Source organism: Notolepis coatsorum (assembly GCF_963971535.1).
Source record: "Notolepis coatsorum genome assembly, chromosome: 10".
Lineage (NCBI taxonomy): Eukaryota > Metazoa > Chordata > Actinopteri > Aulopiformes > Paralepididae > Notolepis > Notolepis coatsorum.
The window spans coordinates 28,217,006-28,238,776 of NC_140174.1; the positions used below are offsets into that span (position 1 = coordinate 28,217,006).

The window sequence follows — 21,771 nt, forward strand, 5'->3', positions numbered from 1 at the left end:
ATGAAGAAACATAGCTTATTGTCTTAGTGATTCCTGTTAAGCCGTAAGGTCCCCCAATTGGTTTTCTTTATCATAAATCGATCAATATAGACCGTATTAGATCCCCAATTATAATATCATGGGGTATCATTGGAAAGCCACACTCATTTGCTACAACCCTGTCAACATTTTTGCGAGATCGCCAAATGATTGACGGAGCTAGAGCCCACGGAGGTCGGGGGTGGTAATGTGTACTTTGGCGCACTCCTCACATATCGGCATGTAACTCGAGAACCGCTGAGCGGATTTTGTCACCTGAAAGGGCAATTGATAGGCAATAAATAGCCTGCAACGTGTATTATACTAAATGCATTGGCATTTCGTCCCCACACACGCTACAATTAAAAAATCAAATGCATATGATAGGTAGGGCTGGGCGATATGACGATATTATATAAATATCGGGTACAGTTCATTATTGTACAGTTCAACTCGTGTTGTCGGCGGGGTCCCGATGCAGGAGCTAATGAGTGTCTCATCTCCTCCAGGTCACTAAGAGGACAGTAAGTGGTCTAATGCACAGGTGACTACAGGCTCGCATGGGGGAGAGTGAGCTCTGTCTAGTGTGTGTGTGTGTGTGTGTGTACTGTGTGTATGTGTGTGTGCGTGTGTATGTGTGTGTGTGTGTGCGTGTGCGTGTGTGTGTGTGTGTGTGCATACTGTATATATGTGTGTATGTATACTGTTTGTGGGTTTGTATGTGCATACTGTATGTGTATATTGTGTGTCTGTGTGTATATATATTGTGTGTGTACTGTGTGTGTATATTGTGTGTGTGTGTGTGTGTCGTCGTTTAGGCAGGAGGCCGCTGTTCTTTTGGGGACGGTGACCATGGTGGATGCCTTGAAGTGGGTGGGGACCACAGACAAACTCAGAGAGAGGTTGAAGATGTCGGTGAACACCTGTGCTGGTCGGTCAGTGACAGGTTGAAGATGTCGGTGAACACCTGTGCTGGTCGGTCAGTGACAGGTTGAAGATGTCGGTGAACACCTCTGCTGGTCGGTCAGTGACAGGTTGAAGATGTCGGTGAACACCTCTGCTGGTCGGTCAGTGACAGGTTGAAGATGTCGGTGAACACCTCTGCTGGTCGGTCAGTGACAGGTTGAAGATGTTGGTGAACACCTCTGCTGGTCGGCCAGTGACAGGTTGAAGATGTCGGTGAACACCTCTGCTGGTCGGTCAGTGACAGGTTGAAGATGTCGGTGAACACCTCTGCTGGTCGGCCAGTGACAGGTTGAAGATGTCGGTGAACACCTGCTGGTCGGACAGTGACAGGTTGAAGATGTCGGTGAACACCTCTGCTGGTCGGTCAGTGACAGGTTGAAGATGTCGGTGAACACCTCTGCTGGTTGGTCAGTGACAGGTTGAAGATGTCGGTGAACACCTCTGCTGGTCGGTCAGTGACAGGTTGAAGATGTCGGTGAACACCTCTGCTGGTCGGTCAGTGACAGGTTGAAGATGTCGGTGAACACCTCTGCTGGTCGGTCAGTGACAGGTTGAAGATGTCGGTGAACACCTCTGCTGGTCGGTCAGTGACAGGTTGAAGATGTCGGTGAACACCTCTGCTGGTCGGACAGTGACAGGTTGAAGATGTCGGTGAACACCTCTGCTGGTCGGACAGTGACAGGTTGAAGATGTCGGTGAACACCTCTGCTGGTCGGACAGTGACAGGTTGAAGATGTCGGTGAACACCTCTGCCGGTTGGTCAACGCCCCGGCCTGGGATACCATCCCGCCACGGAGCTTTTCGGGGGCTGACCCTTTTCAAGGACCGTCTCACGTCAGACATCTCCAGAGTGAGTGCGGCAGCCCCCCCGTGGTCTGGTTGTCCCCATCGAACCAAGTATAGGCGGTGATGAGCTCGTCCGGGAGCAACGTGGAGGGCTGGTGTTATTTATTTCTTTGTCCCACTAAAACAGAAAGCTGGCTCTGAAATCCTGTGAGGCGTGGATTGTTCTTACTAAGAGAACAGTGAGTGGTTTAACGCCCGGGTGACTCAAGGAGTGTTGATGAGAAGGGAGAGTGAGGTATGTGTGTGTGTTTTATGAGCAGGGAGAGAGAGAGGCAGGGAGAGAGAGGCAGAGATAGATAGGGAGAGAGAGGCATGGAGAGAGAGAGGCAGGGAGAGGCAGGGAGAGAGAGGGAGATAGAGAAAGAGGCTGGGCGAGAGAGAGAAAGAGGCAGGGAGAGAGAGAGAGAGAGAGGCAGGGAGAGAGAAAGAGAGAGAGTGGTAGGGAGAGAGATAGAGAGGCAGAGAGAGATCAAAAGCGGAAAGTGCAGAGAAAAAGAGGGGTCCAATTTGCAGCCGAAAAAGGGGTCTATTTAGCGAGTGAAAATAGAAAGAGAGAGAGATGAGGATGAGGGGAGTGTGGTGAAGAATGGAGGCTAATGGTTTAGAGAGGCAACGAGGTCTTCTCAACCCCTGTGGCGTTTGCCTATAGCAACAAGCAAGCCAGTCTCTCCGAGCGGTGTGGCCACTGTTGTCATGGAGACAAAAACACACATGTAATTCTCCTACACGAATGACCGACATGGTCGAAATAAAAAGCATGTTGCCGTTCTTTAGAAATTAACGAGGGCCTCTGAGGTATCGTCTTAATACGGCTCAATTATGACTCCGGGCTGTATGCCGTGTGCCTGCGCCGAGTGGCCGGCAGCATGTGAAAGTGATCATTTAGTCCGTCGCAGTTGGACATTACATGAAATTAGACCGCTGGACAATAGGGAGGTGTAGTCTGACGTCACTGGTTGTTCCACCCGTATAGGGATTTATCATTGGGAAAATGGATTATCGGCTATTGTAACAATTCTGCCGCATGGAAATTGAAAAACTTTCCATTTTTGCACAAAATTAGTTCCCTTCTATCACTAACATTATTGTTTAAGCATTTTTGGTTGAAATAAAATTCTGCGATTTTTTTTAATGATTAATTGCGAATATTTTCATGTTGAGCTATAGATTGTGGATGAATAAGCACAGAAAGGTACACCATGCCAATGTTAATGCTTTATTTGTTTTAAACGAGACGATTTAGAAATGGGCAATGGGGAAACGCATTGGGTTGGACAGAGGGTGGAACACGAAAAACGGCAATGATGTAACCACTACACCTCCCTACCTTACCAAACAGCTAGAGGCGGAGAAATATGGTTGAAAGCACAAGTGAGGATATAGAAACAGATAAACAACATTATCGAGAATCGAGAATCGAGAAAAGTCGAGAATCTGGGCTTCTGGGTATTGTAGAGGCAAAACGCTCCCGTCCTACAACTGGCTTCCCATTGCCGCATGAACCCGCTTCAAGGTCAATGGTCTCGAACTACGCACCCTTAAGAACCCTACCAACTTCTACCATGGTGGTATTAACTTTCCCCCACTGTACCGAAAACCGTACCGAACCTTGACTTCAAAACCGAGGTATGTACCGTACCGTGGTTTTTGTGTACCGTTACACCCCTAATACATAATAATATAATAATAGGGCTGTCCCCGACTAAGGATTTGGATAGTCGACTTTGATTGGCCGAAATTTGCTGATAGTCGACTATGTCTGAAGGAGTCGACAGAAGGATTCTTGTCCTCTGCAAAAGCATGCAATTGGTCCACTGATGGATACATCGTGATATTTGTCTAGTCTAGTGTGTTCATTAGATGGGTGAAATCCTCTTTCAGTGCCTCTGTGCCTGTTTTAGGCAGTTAGCCTCTGGTATGCGTGCCATTAGTGTTAGCCACGCTTCTAGGCCTCTTTTCTTTTGGAAAGAATAATAAAAAAAAATTATAATACTTTATAAATTTTTTGCATTCAACTAAGATGTTGGCAGTCGACTACGGCTCCTTTCGATCGATTAGTCGACTATTCGACTAATAGGGGTCAGCCCTAAATAATAATAATAATAATAATAATAATAATAATACAAATGATAATAATAAACCTTATTTGTATAGCACCTTTCATACAATAATTGCAGCCCAAAGTGTTTCACAGCATTAATGTAGATATAAACTACTAGATACAGTGAGACAAAACACTGTATCCTATATAATTGTATTTGAATTCACCTTGTTTTTCTGTTTATTTACATTGAGTACAGCTTGTGTTATATTATGTTTTATTGTATTTTCTTGTATTTAAATTTTTTTTATGGCCATCTTGGTCTATGTCATTTGTTAAGTAATTGGTAAAGTATATTATTATATACTTATTGTTATGTGTCTTGTAAGCCCATATGGGCTGGGCATACATCTGTATGTAAGACACGAAAATAAAAAATATCAAATCAAATCAAAAAAAAAAAAATCACTAGACATAGGCATAAACTTAGCATAAATGGCATAATTCAGATCATTTACATTTAAATCTATACAAGACTAAAAATACTTCCTGAGTAAATTCCTGACTAAATAAAAGCAATGCACAAGTTATAGACAGTGATCATTTACACACATTTGCATAAATAGACAGTGTAAAATTGTGCAATCGTGCAGTGCAATAAAATGGTTCTCATTTACAGTACAATAATCATAGTGTGGGTGTAATGAGTGGCAGAGTGTATTAAAAGGCTAAGGTGAAGAGGTACGCTTTTAGCTTACATTTGAAAATATGTATTGATCTACATGCCCAGGCACTTATACTGTGTGTTCAATGTCGGTGGAGGGTTAAAGGGGAATGCCACCTATTTCAAGAATTCACATAACATGTTCCTTCCGTAGTTCAGTCAGTATTTGTGAACACGCACCACTCTCTCCTGAAGCTAGAAATCAGAGAGAGAGAGAAGTGGGATGTAAATTTACGAGGTCATAACATGTTTGTGTGAGCTCTTACACCTAAAAGAGGTTTTAATTCTGGTTCAGACCTTCTAGCGATGCTAGACTATAAACCTCAGTCTCACACACACATCCACCCACACAGCCCCCCCCTCTTGTTTTTGCATTGAAAACCCACAACAAAATTGACAGATTTGTAACAAATGCTGATCAGTCGTGCAAATTTCAGCACCATACAGCAGCTCATTGAAAGTGGACACAGACACAGACACACTTACATGAGAGCTAGGCCCAGGTAGTTACAGGTGCTTCCCCAGTACATTGGGTTCTCTACGAGGTTGAAGGGAAAGCTTTCCACCTTTGTTTCCATCAGAATGCCAAAGTAGTCACCTGGAAAAACACACACACACACACACACACACACACACACACACACACACACACACACACACACACACAAACACAATTTATTTATCTATTTAACCTTTATTCAACCAGGCATGTTGATTAACCCTTTCACTACCACACTGTAGTGTGGTAGTGAAAGGGTTAACATTCCGTAGTGTGGTAGTCAACGCGGTAACCCTTTTGTAGTGTGGTAGTGAAATGGTTAAGAACAGACGGCCTAGGGCGGTCAGGTGGCGTAACGGAGATTGCGTTCGTCACCAACCCCGGAGCGGCTGGATTTGCCTGTTCGAATCCAGCTCACAGCTCCGGGGTTGTCACCAGCTTGGCTGGCCGTTCACACTAATACAATTGGCAGTATTAGAGGGTGGGAGAAGCTGGCGTGGTGGGTCCAGGTCGTTGTAAACAGCGACTCCTACAGTTCGGTCGGGGCGCCTGCTAAGCGCGGATAGGATCTAAGTGGGATAGTGTGATCCTTCCACACGCTACGCCCTCTCATGCAGTGAGAATCCGCGCTGCCAGGTGAAAAGAAGCGGTTGATTGGCTGGACGTGTGTCGGAGGAAGCACGTGGTAGCCTCCACTCTCCCAGACCGACTGTGGGGGGTAAGTGCGCAGCGACCAGGAAGGGAATTGGGAATTGGCATAACGACATTGGGATGGGAGAAAATCGGAGGAAAAGGAAGAAAAAAAAAAAAAAAAAAAGAACAGACGGCCTGGCGAGAGGACAAAGGGACCTCTCGAAGGGTAACAGAGAAAGGGGACAAAATTACACACACACGTCAGCTCAGTACAGTTGACATTAACGAGTAACACCACCCAATTTAGGAATACATAATATGATATTCCTATGGAAGCCAGCCGAAAAGTAGTAAGTGAACATGAACAGCTCAACCCAGCTCAGCGTGGACAGATTAATTTGCTTTCACGACTAACGATGCAGGCTTACCTGTATGCCTGATATGTGGTGCGAAATTTGCGAACAACGAAAAATTTACTTTTTATTTTATAGATTTTCCACAAATAAGGGAAGGACTCAAATACAGCTGCATAGTTCAGGGTTTTATTTCAAAGTAGGTCTACAGATGCCAATGTTTTTTCTCCTTTTCTGTGTTTTATTTCAAAGTAGGTCTACATGTGGTAGTCTTTTTTCAAAGTGGAATACTTTTTATTTTATAAATGTTCCACAAATAAGGGAAGGACTCAAATATACCTGAATAGTTCAGGGTTTTATTTCAAAGTCAGTCTACAGACACCAGTGTTTTGTCTCCTCTTCTGTGTTTTATTTAAAAATAGGTCTACACAGCCAGTATTTTTTCTCCTCTTCATAAGAGTTTGAGGTTTTCCTTTGTTATAACAGGTAAAAACAGCAATAAAAAGTCAACATTTTTCTTTTTGTTGCTTTATAATTCCATTAATGCAACAAACTGTGTGCTATAAGTATAAAGTATAATAAATCGCAAATTACTTTGGGTATGAAATTGTCAGGCGTTTTATGCTAAATGTGGGTTATGCTTGGGGATATATAAAACGTTATACACTGTTATCTTCATTTTAAGGGTAAATAGGTTGTGCGGCTCCCTGAGCATTTTATTTTGTGGGAGGGGGGAAAAGTGGCTCTTTTGATAGTAAAGGTTGCTGACCCCTGTGTTAAAACTCAAATGTGTGATGTCATCAGGTATCAGTGCAATGTTTTGGTTATTTCCCATTCATTATCTGCACCAGGCCATTGTGCAAACGGTTGCGTCTGTCAGTCAAAACGCAGAGGTGGGTGAAACGTTGCATATGGGCTGACGTAGGACAGGGACCTGCATTCTGGAATATTTAGCAAGTATTTTATTTGAATTAACACCCTTCATATGCTTCCTAACATCCTTTATATGCTTCCTATCACCCTTCCTATGGTTCCTAACATGCTTCCTATCACCCTCCCCATGCTTCCTACTGTAGACTAGGCTTGGGCGGTATGACGGTATACCAGGGTATTTCGAAATCCCGTCAGTATGATTTTCAATACTGTGACGTCACAGACTGTGCGCCACGCAATGTTATAGTGTGTTCCTGTGGGTCGCCCATCTCGCATGTGTGTTAATCTGCATGACAAATAAAGATTTATTCTTCTATAGAATGCGGTTATGGACCGGTGGCCGTCCGTTTATTAAGATCGAATGGACCATGGGTCCACTTCCAGACATCGGATGATTGTGGATTCGGGTATCGGAGCGTTTTTTCTAACGTTTTGAGAGTATGGATTTGTGCGTGAATGTGGACTCGGGTTGTTTGGGTAAGTACGTTATGTTATGGTTAAGCGTATGGAAGATGAACGTATGAGGGTCCGGATATCTTTTCTTAGAATGCGGGACGTTCGTATGGATAATTGTCCGAGTTATGAATGCCGGGAGTGTATGTTTGGTAAACTGTTCCAGTTCGACTGATTGTGTGTGCGTATTGGCTTCGGTGATTCGCTACAGGGGTTTAACGGCTTCAGCTGGGTTTTGATTATCAGTTAATCAATGCAGATTCAATTTTGTGCGTCTGTATGTGTACTGTCGTGAGTTTGTTAGTCACGTTGGTCTCATTTCAGCCTCCGTTATACGTTATTTGTTCCGTATATCGTTTCATATCCGTGTGTCTCGCATGTGCGCGCTGTGCAGTTTGTTTACGTTGGTAACACGGGTCGCTAATGTCAAAGCGTTTCATTATAACGTCTTGCAACTATGTTATACTAAGATATCAAGTATTTACTCCCAGAAAATCTTTATGTATGGTGATAACTTAGTACCCCCCCCCCCGCGCTGATGAGTCATACCATACCGTATAGTACTGGGGTGTGATGTCAGAAAGGTATGAAAAAAATTATACCGCCCAAGCCTACTGTAGACCCTTAATATCCTTCCTATGCTTCCTAACATACCTCCAATGCACCCTTCCCATTACTGTCTAGCGTTAGCATGCTAATGCTAATAACGATAAGGAGGGCGGTCAGTGTCTGTCATCTATGGAGCGGCTACAAACTATAAACCTGATGACATCGCAAGTTTTAAGTCTTACTTCTCCGGTTTCTGGCTATGAACCTTCCAAGACCATGAACCGATGTTCACCCGTTAAGGTTCATGATTGGTGCGATGCTTTCAACCAAGTGTGTAGCACGTAGCAACAAATCAGGACACCCAAAGGCGGATGGGAGCATCAAGCGGTTTAATCATTTCATTGACCGTTTCTTGCAGAGAGCATGCTGGGGGTAGATGAGAGGTTGTGGGTGGAGAGGGGGGGGCTGAACTAGGGCAGTACCCATCATAACCTGAACATCCGCTGAGGCCCACTGCATAACCCGCCACAAGCAACACACACACACACACACACACACACACGCAGACAATCAATCAGACCCATTTTGGGACTAGTCTAACGTAAACATGCCTACTGCCACACACACACACACACACACACACACACACACACACACACACACACACACACACACACACACACACACACACACACACACACACACACACACACACACACACACACACACACAGGTCCTGATTTCTGAGTAAGAGCAGGTGTTAATCCGCGGTTATAGAACATCTCTAACAGTTTTTTTCATTATGCTGGTTAAACGCAGCAGGTGCCGTACGTCGGACAAAAGTCTTACATACACATTTGCGTTTCTTCTGAATAGGTAACAGGTGGGCTCCAGAACAATGACATAACCTGGTTTCTCACAAACTGGTGCATTAAAAAAAAAGCTTTCAAAACAACCCTTTGTGTCAATGCAGAATTATTATTATTATCAAAAAAATAAAAGATTCTCCTTTCAATTTGGTTATGACAGCAGCCAAGCTGGTTCTGTTGACAAATGAAGAGGGATGCAGAGGGGAGAGAGAGAGAGAGAGAGAGAGAGAGAGAGAGAGAGAGAGAGAGAGAGAGAGAGAGAGATAATGGAGATAGAGAAGAGAGAGAATAGGGAGAAGGGAGGGAGCGAGATAAGGGAGAGAGGGAGAAGGGAGAGATAGAGAGAGATAGAAGGGATAGAGAGAGAAGAGAGAGAGAGAGAGAGAGAGAGAGAGAGAGAGAGAGAGAGAGAGAGAGAGAGAGAGAGAGAGAGAGAGAGAGAGAGAGAAAGAGAGAGAGGGGGAGAAGGGAGAGATAGAGAGATAGAGAGAGAGAAAGAGAGAGAGAGCACTTTCCTGTTCTCACTCTGAAGTGTCAGTGTGATTGGTATTGAAGAGTTTGAGATCTTACCATATGCCAGACGGAATAAATAAACACCACTCATACTGTATGACGACAATGCCTTTTCCACTCTTGAAGTGCGGCTGAAAAGTGTACTGTACAAGTAGGTATGAAGTTCATGAAGTGCTGTGTTGTTGTCGTTTCATGTGGAAATAGTTTCCCTCCAAGAAAATATAGAGGATGCAAAACTTTTGGTTCAGGTTAACCTTTTTTTTGTATATATATATATATATATATATATATATATATATATATATATATATATATATATATATATATATATATATATATATATATATATATATATATATATATATATATATTTTTTTTTATATATGATGCTCTACAACACCTTGTAGCCAAATAAAGATAATATAAGATAAGATAACAAGCCACTGTCGCCCTCCCCCCTTTTATAGACTTCAATATCAGAAATCTATTACAATCACTAAGATTGAAACTGCACGTGGGGCCTCAGATCTGTGCAGGAACCCCTCTTGGAGTTGAACATTTTAACAATCTTTTTTAAATGAAACGTTTTTGTACGTTTTTCATAGATTTTAATGACATTTTCAGGGAGGTTCATTGACGGACGGGGGGGGGGGGGGTTGGCCCGGGCCCCGCTCTAGCACTGCCACGCTGCTTTAAAAGATAGGAGTGGATCACCTCGTTTGTAGAGCTATAACTATATTCTATATTATAGCTATGGATACAATACTACGGCCCATTTGACATCACCTATCTATCGTTCAATATGTGAAAAAGAATACATTTTTCCATCTATACGTTCCCGTGTTATACCGTGGTGAATATAAGTATGGTTTTAGAGCGGTCTAGGGTAATGCTGTATACGTCAATTCCACTATAGACGCTGCCATTTCTTGCCTGTAAAAAAGTGAATTTGCCAGAATGCAAAGACGCGAGAGAGCTGCAGCGCGGAAATAGGCTGTCTATTGCCTCGCGCTGCAGCGCGGAAATAGGCTGTCTATTGCCATTCTCTAAGACAAACTCTAACCTTAACCAGCTCCTTAACAGCGAAAGAATGCAAGTTAAAAAAAAAGAAAAATAATTTTTTTTGAAGGGAATCGAACTTGAAACCAACGGACCGCCGGATCTACAGCAAGGCAGCGCTGCCAATTGAGCTAGTTCTCGATAGAAAAAAAGGGGGGATTACTGCTACATAATGCTGCCGCGACGGAGCTCCGTGCTGCCGCGTCGCCGTGGCTAGACGCAAGTTGGGCGTGGCTAGACACAAGTTGGTTGCCTTTAATATTTAGGCACCCAGGACACTCCCTTGAGGGACTCCGCAAGTCACTGGTAAGGCAGATGAGTAATGGCCATGGATGTCTGTCAATTGGTCTCTATCGGAGAGATAAGAGGAGAACCATTTTAGGCTAACAGGGCTGATACCAAGGGCTGACAATTTGTTAAAAAGTAGGCTGTGGTTAACACTGTCAAAAGCCTTTTGAAGGTCAATTAAAATCATACCATTTGCCAGGAATCAGGATCCTTTTCAGCTCTGATAAAATCAGTTAAAAAAAAGTAAACAAGAATCGCTGGAATGTGATTTCCTAAAACCTGATTGAAATGTATATACTAATTTTGAGTCAGTAATGTACTCATAGAGCTGCTCGTGAATTACCTTTTCTAAAACTTTGGAGGCGACACCGAGAATCGAGATGGGCCTATAATTACTAGGGTCAGACCTATTCCCTTTTTTAAAAAGGGGGATGACTTTGGCATGTTTCATGTCGCTTGGGACAATGCCCTGCGCCAAGGACAGGTTGACCACATGTGTAATAGGTGGCGCTATCAACTCAGCTACGTCTTTTAAAAACCTGGCTGGGATATTGTCTAGACCAGTTGCCTTGGAGCACTTGATACCTTTTAAAAGAGTGATAATGTAAACTACAGAGACTGGCTTAACCTCTTAAGCCCAGAGCCCTATTTTCTGAAAATCCGCCTAAAATACATACCTAAGTAAATGGAAGATTGCTCCACTTCTACAAGGTCCATTTCCATGTATCCAGGTATTCCAGGTATCTAGGGACATCTATGGACCTCAGTGAATGTATTCCCAGTGTCAGAAATATTGTGTCTATTACTAGGCTTGCTTTAAAGGTCCCATGTTTTGCTATTCCTTTCACTATTTGGGCAATGTTATACAATTCCTGTGAGTCTATGGAACACATCTGTACGTTTTTTTTCTCCAAAAAAACTCGAGCATTTTTCCACTTCCAAGATTTCAAGCTGTTTTGGGCTGGGCTCCGCCCATACTCGCAAATCGCTTTGAATGACAGTCACCCACAGTCTGCACTGGCAGACAGAGAGAGACATAGAGAGATAGACAGGGAGACAAATTAATTTCGCCGCGGGGGGCATAATACCACGGGACAATGCATTGGTAACTTGTTTCAAAGGAGAATATATACCCCCTTGAATATTATTGCACGGATCGGAATACGCGTGAGAGTGTGCGTGTGCGCTTTGATATTTTGCAACAGGTTGACGTGACGCAAGTGCCGACAGAGAGAGCAGAGAACGAGCGAGCGAGAGAGAGAGAGGGAGAGAGGGATACGGAGCATTTACACACACTGTAAATGCTCCGTATCCCTCTCTTTCCATCTCTCTTTATCTCTCTCTCTCTCCCTCTCTCTCGCTTGCTCGTTCTCTGCTCTCTCTCTCGGCACCCGGGCCACGTCAACCTGTTTGAAGAAGTGTCAGTATTTCCACTCGCTCTGTTGTTGAGCGAATTGTTGATTGTGGGCGGTGACTACAACCAGTGCCTTATTCACGTCAGCAAAACAGTCAAATCAGAATGGCTTAGTTCAGTGGGGGAAGATCTCGTGAACTCGAGACTGGACTGATGAGCCAAAATGAGAATTAGAGACACCGACCCCATTGACACAACCCCACATTGCTAGAAAACAATGCTAAACACTGGAAAAGGCTATTTATAAGACATGGGACCTTTAATTGTGATGAAACAAAGGAGAATATGAATTATGATTTTTCTTTGCATCTTTGACAGTGAATAACACCATGCTAAAAATGACCTGACATAAGAAACTGCCACTGAGCTCGTTCAGTACCTTCTTGAGATCACGTGTACAACAAATCTAAGGAAATTAATAAAGGGAAGATGATTAAACAGAAGGTTTTGTAGATACAGTACTGAATTCTGCCATCCGGACCCATGCAATTTGAAATATTATTATAGAATATAGAATATGAGGCCTATAAATGACCTTATTATAGCCAACTTGCATACTATGGATCGGGCCAAATCTCCTCTTTCAAATGGCAGAGTTCAATTTGGATTTAGTATCACCAGGCATGCATGAAGAACAGAGAATGAAATCTACTGTATGTACAGTAGGTTTTTTATTCTTGCAACAGCTCCGCCATTTTTGAACTGATTTCAAATCGGTTGGTTGCTAAATGTTCAAAATAGGGGAGAAAAACGAACTGCGCTCCAATATATGCCAATAACGTTCAGTTTTGTGGTATATAATCCAGAGTAATAAGAGAAATTAAAAAAATGCATACACTGGTCATTTGTTTGAAGGCAGCTAGAAGCCTTTGGGAAGTGTAGTTTTAAAAAATTCCAACGCTCATTGAGAGCTCTGGATGTCCTCTTCTCAAAATGATTTCAAAATGACGGATCCCCGTGATCAAAACCACACATTTCCAAAACAAAAATCTCACTAATAACACTTTAACCTATTAAACAAATAGGTAAACAAAAGTATTGCTGAAAATATACATTATGACTGCTGTTGTGACATGGTTAGGATGTTTATTCTTGAATACATCTTTCTTTTCTGTTCTCCCAGCTGTTAACACTAGCAAATGACAAATGACCCCTAGGCATTTTCAATAAATGTATCCTCGTCACTCGGTCGAGCTCCAGCTCTGTCACTCAATGACTTTTCCCAAGAGTACCCGTTTTATCTTGCATGGTTTCTGAAATTTCAAAATGACTTCAGGAAAATGTAATTAGAACGTTATTCCACATATGGGCCGTTGGAACAGACGAAAGTCACATCACTTTGCGAGCGTCTAGCGCAGGGGTGGCCAACCCGTGGCTTGCGAGCCGAGCCGCATGTGGCTCTTTGCCCGTCAATGTGTGTCTCTTCCATCCAAAAAAATTATAATAATAATTGTTAGAGCCAGTATTTCGATTTTTATAAGAAAAGCCACTTAATTGTGACGTCTGTAGTCAACGCATTACAAAGGACTACAAATCCCACAGCGCCTTTCGCTAAAGCCGCAATGAAGGCAACCTGTTGAGAGACGCGGTCAGGAAACAGTTTTTAACCGTTTCATATCGTTTCATATAGTTTCATACCTTTTCCTACCTTTTCATAACGTACCTTTTCGTATTATACGTACATACATCTTGTACAAATACCCTTTAAGTTATAAAGTTATATAAGCATTATCAAGAAAGAAAGAATACCTAAGTTGTTTGTTATTTTCTTTGAGTTTTGCCTATTTTCTTTTGAATATTGTAAAGGCCTATTTTCTTTGTTGCATGTGCAAATGTTTGGTACTTTATTTTGAGCAAACACATCGCAACATCATCGAAACCATCGGAGGCCAAGCAACACTTCGAACTGTGAGTAATTTAAGGAAAGAAACGAGTTAGAACTGTCTGTTTAGAATAGAATAGAATAGATCTTTATTGTCATTGTTACAGTTGTTACAACGAAATAAAAAAAATGCAACCCTAGGTGCTAGTAAAATAAGAATAAAAACAGTCCTAAACACAGTGTTAAATATAAAAACAGGGTGGGGCGTAAATAACATTAATAAAACAGGGGGTATAGAATATAAAATATATATAATTGCACTATCTCTTAATGTTGTGTGTGTGTGTGCGTGTGCGTGGGGGGGGGGGGGGTGCAAGGAGACTGTTGTTTTAAAATTTAGCTGAGTTTAGTGCACATATGGCCCTGGGATAAAAACTAAACTTCAGTCTGTTTAAAGCGTCTAGTGGCTTGATGGAAAGACTGGTTGATTGATTGATTGACAATGGAAGGAAGCCACAACATTAATTATAATATATATATATATGGTGATGATAACAAAACTCTTCCTGCAAACAGCATCTCAGAAAAAGCTCTTATTCTGTCGTACGAATCGAGCCGAATTCCGACAGGCTTAACGTTTTCGATTGCAGTCAACAAGGCACATGTCGGCCGACACCGATACGCAACCGATATATCGGTGCACCCCTAACACACACACACACACACACACACCAAGGAGTGCCCTGGCCAGATCAGCTATATCAGACGTGCATAAGGAGAACAGAGGGAGACAAACGGTAACTATAACAACAACAACAACAACAACAACAACAACAACAAAAACAACAACACCACTATCTATTTATACCTGCATATAATCCTTCTATATACCTACTGATGCACCTGCATATAACCCATATAACTCTATGATAGCATGTACAATATTTCTGTATACCATATATATATATACATGTATATATTAGTGCTGTCAATCGATTGAAATATTTAACTCGATTAATCGCATGATTGCCCATAGTTAACTAGTTAATTAGCACATCGACAAGCTGCTGGAGCCAGCTAACGTTAGCTTGCAGAGGCTACCAGCACATCGACAAGCTGCTGGAGCCAGCTAACGTTAGCTTGCCGAGGCTATTAGCACATCGACAAGCTGCTGGAGCCAGCTAACGTTAGCTTGCCGATGCTATTAGCACATCGACAAGCTGCTGGAGCCAGCTAACGTTAGCTTGCCGAGGCTACCAGCACATCGACAAGCTGCTGGAGCCAACTAACGTTAGCTTGCAGAGGCTACCAGCACATCGACAAGCTGCTGGAGCTCCCAACGCTGGTTGAAGTGGAGCTAGGTAGCCAGCAGGCTAAATGCTCCCGACGCTGAACTGCCTGCGCCGGTCTATCTGTCGAAGACCGAGGGAACCGCATCGGGCTTCAGCTGATTAGTGGTCTTCTGGACAAACCTCCCACCCCCAACAACATAATCCGAGGCAATGAAGTGTTCGCTGGAGATCTTCATTCCCTGTCCAACAGGCTGATCGCGCCGCCTGAGTGCAGCCAGCCAACGTGCCAATAACACTGTTTTTTTCACTGGTAGTTTGTGGAAATGAACCAACTTTCCTCTCTCTTTCACACGGTAAAATTTGTTTGAACAGCCACGAGCAATACAAAAAGAACCACCGCGGTCCTGTTGTTTGGTAGGCAACATTTTATTTACTGACTGACCCGACAATCCATGTTTACTATAGGCAGCTAACCAGCAGTGTATACACCAAACCAACACCGTGACGTCAGCAACAAAATGGCGGCGCACATGTTCATAAATGCTACATAAATGGACATAACAAATCGTTTTTTCTTAGAAACGCCTTATTTTTATAACGTGATTTTTTTCTGTGGTTTATCTAAATACTAATTTGATGCTATGACTATGTTTATATCGCTATGCTTCATCTCCCCTTTAATACTCTTATCAACATGCGAGTCAACAAATGCTTGCTTTATGCAGCCATTTAACACTTTCGCGGCCACTGGGATGAGTCTAATTAATCTCAAGAGGACCGTGAAATGTAAACAGACGTGGGGCTGTTTGTAGAGCTAAATCTATAGTATAGTATTGCTATCTGTCCATTCTCATTGTGAATTGAGACCATAAACCGTCCCTTCAAAATGGATTAAAGAAAAAAATTATTCATCAATATGTTCTCATTTTATAGCGCCGTGAATATAAGCATTATACCGGATTTGGTCTAGTATATTTCCTGGAAGCCGAGATAATGGGCTAATAGCTAATAACATTAAATCCAATGGCATTTCGGTTATAGATACGCTCTAGTTAAAACTCAAACTGCATATGATCGGCACGATCCTCACGCATGTATGCATGAAAGGGGGGGGGGGGGGGGGGGGACGTCGTTTCTGATTATTGATTACCAATAACCGCATTAGCCTCATTAGCCTCATAGGCCGAACGCCTGGATGGCTATCAAAACAAGGCCCGATCGGGATGTACTTTATGTGAAAAAGATCTTACCGTGGTCCGGTGGGATCCCCCCGAGCATTTCCCCGTTATCGATCGCCATCTGGTAGATCGATATGTCCATTGGCTGATGATAAATCCCCTTATTGCATGGTGAAATCTGCGATGCAAAACGTAATCCAAGCTACATGCTGCACATCTAGAATCCTGCTAACTGAAATCTCCATTGAAAGTAAAAAAAAAAGACTGATCCGTTCAGCCACAGGGCACACTGCATTATCGCGATAGCGCCCCTAAGAGGATCTGGCCGGTATTGCACCTTCTCGAATTCATAGAGTAAGGTAAATCTGCAGTGCCGCTCTGCGACCTTGAATAGGTTATTAATATGGAATAAAAGCAATAACAACTTGCCACGGATTTATCCGTGCTTCTGTCCACAACGGGTGGAATCGAAACACGGAGATCTCCGTTGTTCGTCCCCATTGTGTTAACACAAATGGATGACCCTCATGCAGCGCAAATTTGCATCAAATTCAAAACAGAGTGATGCCCAAAATAACTTAAGAGAAAATAATAATTTAAAACAATGAATAAAGTGTGCATGAAATACTAGGGGAAAGAAAACGTTAGGAACTTGTTACATTCACCCACACAAGGGCTGATTATTCACACCCCCCCCCCTCTCTCTCTCACACACTCTCCCGCGTCTATACTTTCCGTAGCCGCATTTCTGCAGACCCCTCTCTGATTGGTTGAGCCCATTTCTGCAGACCCCTCTCTGATTGGCCGAGCGCGCGCATGCGCATGAGCCGCGACAAGCTCCTCTAGCCAGGAATCGAAACTCCGTTAAGCTCCAGAGAGAGAGGCTGAAAACCCACAGTTCTTGCCCGGATCAGAGTTTTCTGATGAATACCCCCAAAACATGGAGGTCGCAAACGCAATTTATACGCATGGAAGTATTGATTACGCCGTAACGAATCATTACAAAAATATACCGTTAACTGGAATATGTTGTGTGTGCCTTTACACATATGTTGGATTATGTAATTGGTTTGTCATTAAAAACCAATAATAATCGCTTGCATCGCTGACCAGAGCTCTCTCAGATTCAAAGTTTTAATTGCAGCCTGGAACATACATGTTTCGGAACCAATGTGTAACTAGACAGTTACAATATTACATTTATATTAATGAACCCAGTTAATGCCTTAAGAGAAAGAGTCTGGTGGTCAAGTCACTTCGGATTGCTACGGACTTTACTCCTGTTGGGAAACAGCGATGGTCTGTGCTCACCACACGAGCCGGCGTCTACCCCCGAGCTTCATTTTACCAATCAGAGAGGGGCTTCGCTCAACCAATCAGAGAGGGGTCTGCAGAAATGGGCTCAACCAATCAGAGAGGGGTCTGCAGAAATGCGGCTACGGAAAGTATAGACGCCACTCTCCCAGCTCTCTTTCTCTCTTGCCCCTTCCTCATCTCTCTCACCCCCCTCTCTCTATATCTCACACACACACACACACACACACACACACACACACACACACACACACACACACACACACACACACACACACACACACACACACACACACACACACACACACACACACACACACACACACACACACACACACACACACACACACACACACACACACACACATCTCTTGTTGTGGAATTAACACAACATTATGCATACTTTTGACAATAAATAAAATCAGAATTAGTTCTTACTTGCTTGCCTGGGTAAATAAAGGTTATAGAAATGTAACCGAAATGAAAACCGATACCGATATTTTCCGATATCACATTTTAATGCCGATATCGGCCGATAATATCGGTAGGCCGATAATATCAGACATCCCTAATATTTATTCTTATCGTATATATATATATATATATATATATATATATATATATATATATATATATATATATATATATTAGTGCTGTCAGGCGATACATTTTTTTTATCTAATTAATTACAGGATTTGTAATTAATTAATCTAATTAATCGCATTTTAATCGCATAACCATTTTATGCCTGATATTCTGTATTCTATAATCATTATTTCAAATAGCATGTGTCCGGATGGCAGAATTCAGTACTGTATCTACAAAACCTTCTGTTTAATCATCTTCCATCTATTAATTTGCTTAGATTTTTCAGGTCTGGTCAATTTGAGCATGGTGTTATTCACAGTCAAAGATAAAACAAATGTTATTGATATTCTCATTTGGTTTATTACAATTTACTCAAGCCTAGTAACAGACACAGTATTTCTGACACTGGGAATACATGTCCCTAGAATCAGATACCAAGAACATGCAAATGGACCATATTAAAAAAAATCTGTAAATGTGTATTCTACGTTCTTATGGAATGAATGAGATAAAAAAAAATATTATACATTTTTTTTTTTTTTTTTTTTATTAATTTTGAGTTAATTTTCATAACGCGATAATTTGCTGTGTAATTAATTAATCTAATTACGCGATAAACTGACGGGAATCGCCAGAGACCTCACGATACGATACTATCGCGATACTTGCGCCACGATACGATAGTATCGCGATACTAAATATATCGCGATATGCTGAGTATTGTGTTTTTTTCTTTTCTTTTTTGATAACATTTAATTTATTACCTTTTTTTAACTGCAAAGTAAAACTTTGTCAACATGTTTTATCTAATAAAATAAAGTTCAGTCTGTTCATCTCACTTCAATCATTTTGATTGCAGAACATGGTATTTTCTCAAGCAGACAGATGTAAACACTGTAATCTGTGTTGCATGTACCTGACAAACTGAACTGTTTGTATTACAGTCATATTCCAACTTAACTGAATGCACATGTGTGTGTGTGTGTGTGTGTGTGTGTGTGTGTGTGTGTGTGTGTGTGTGTGTGTGTGTGTGTGTGTGTGGTGTGTGTGTGTGTGTGTGGACTACTGTACTATTACAGGTAGGGATGTCCCGATCCGATCACGTGATTTTCCGAAGATCGGGATCGACAAAATAAAATAAAAATCTGCCTTTTTTTTTTTCTTCTTTTTTTTTTTTCAACAAACATGACGATGTTCACGTCTTAAACTCATACTGAGGCCTTAGTTTTGGTTTTAAATTGCATACCATCATTCATTTATTTATTGTCACAGAGCAGAAGAATTTTGCCAAAACAAACCAATAGTATCCAGCTGCAGAACGGCAGACCAGCCACACTCTCAGACCCAAAAAATAAATGTAATCTCTTTACCAAAGTATTTGACTGATATTATACTGTACTATTTCTCTGTGGTTGACATTGCACTATTTATCTATGTTTTATTCCCCATGTTTTTATTCCCCTTTATTTTATATATCCAAGGATTTTATAGTATGTCTGCACTTTATGTGTTCATTTCATCATTCATGTCTTTTACATTCTACTAAAACTGAATCAAACCATAAACAAGGTGGCCTGTTGGGATGTTAGATCCTAATGTGAAAAACTGTGATTTTATATGTCTGCTCATTTTACTTATTTACTTTTATCTTTACGCCCCACTATCCGCTGGGTGCATACTATAACCTTATCATGTTTTGTAACAGATTACAGAAGCCTATTGGAACGTGAGGTTCTGATATGAATTGATTAATATATCTGCATTATTTTATCCCACTTTATGCTTTGCTCTTGCTGCTTGTTTTACACAGATTTTGTTTTATTTCTTACTGATGTAAAGTACTTTGAACTGCAATCCCCTGTATGAAAGGTGCTATACAAATAAAGTTATTATTATTATTATTATTATTATTATTATTATTATTATTATTATTATTATTATTATTATTATTACTAGTTACACTGCTGGCGAGTACAAATTACTACCATAGTGCCTTTACACCTGTATCACTGTATTATTATTATGTATGTTATTACTACAAGCCTGTACATACATCCGATTAGCAGTATTACTCATTTATATATTTCATACCCAGTTTAATCACCCGTACATTGTATATTACTATTACATTTGCACTCTGGTTGGATGCCAAACTTATTTTCGTTTGTACGGTACTTGTATGCTGTATGATTAAATAAGGGACTAAACACGTTTCGCAATTATGCCACATCAATGTGGAACGCCCTACCCAAAGCTGTAAAGGAATGTGGATCACTACCCACTTTCAAAACCTCTCTCAAGGGACACCTACGGGAGACTGCAATTCAACACTGGCCCCTGTAAATATCCTAACCCAACCCCCTCCAATGTACAGTAATTTACCTAGTATGGTTTTGTCAATAGTTCAATGTACAATTGTGTTTGTTTGTACAGTGTCTCCTCCCCCCCCCCCTCAATGTACAGTGTTACTTGTTTATACAGTGTGCCCCCCGGCCCCCCCCCCAACCACCTCCAATGTAAATTACCCAGTATGTTGTCAATATCCCAATGTACCCAACCCCCCCCACCCAACCTCCTCCAATGTACAGTTTCTACGTCAAATGTATATACTCCCTTTTCTTGACTCCTTCTGGATCACAAACAGTACTGTATTTGCAAATCTGGTATGTCATAAATGTATAGATGTAGCAGTACTGACTATCTGTATGTCATGTATGTCATATATGTCTATATGAATTGAAAATGGGGGACCCTGATGGAAACAAGACAAACGTCTTTCTCAGGTCTGCATCCCCTTAACAATTGTATGTATTGAGCCGTACTGTATTGTACCCATTCTGCAATCTGTTAAATAAAGTTTTCATTCATTCATTCATTCATGATGACAATACATTTGAATCTAATCTAATCTAATCTAATCTAGCATGATACTGACCTAGGAAGGTGCCCGTGAAGCCCAGTGCCAGGAAGCTACCGACCACCAGCAGGGTACCCAGCACCATGAGACATGTCCCGGCGTAGAACACCTCGTCCCTGGCTATCGCCTCCCACCTCGCCTGGGCCTTCATCGCCACCGTCATACTGGAGAAGACAGAACAACAGGGTTGTCTTAATCCACCGTCATACTGGAGAAGACAGAACAACAGGGTTGTCTTAATCCACCGTCATACTGGAGAAGACAGAACAACAGGGTTGTCTTAATCCACCGTCATACTGGAGAAGACAGAACAACAGGGTTGTCTTAATCCACAGTCATACTGGAGAAGACAGAACAACAGGGTTGTCTTAATCCACCGTCATACTGGAGAAGACAGAACAACAGGGTTGTCTTAATCCACCGTCATACTGGATAACTAATTAGGGCTGTCTTAAATACTTCAAAGCTTTGGGCGCCCCAGTGGCGAACCACATAGCGCGCT

The 21,771-nt window shown here is 41.9% G+C and overlaps 1 protein-coding gene across 1 annotated transcript in view; it reads right to left on the reverse strand.

The window, feature by feature from the left end:
- The window catches only part of pemt (phosphatidylethanolamine N-methyltransferase), a 232,754-nt gene that overhangs the window by 32,354 nt on the left and 178,629 nt on the right, over positions 1-21,771 (reverse strand). Inside the window, exons 4-5 of the mRNA XM_084323262.1 lie at positions 21,288-21,433; positions 5,082-5,193 (exon numbers count right to left, since the gene is read on the reverse strand). Coding sequence (XP_084179388.1) covers positions 5,082-5,193; positions 21,288-21,433 — 258 coding nt within the window. The remainder of the gene's footprint in view (positions 1-5,081; positions 5,194-21,287; positions 21,434-21,771) is intronic.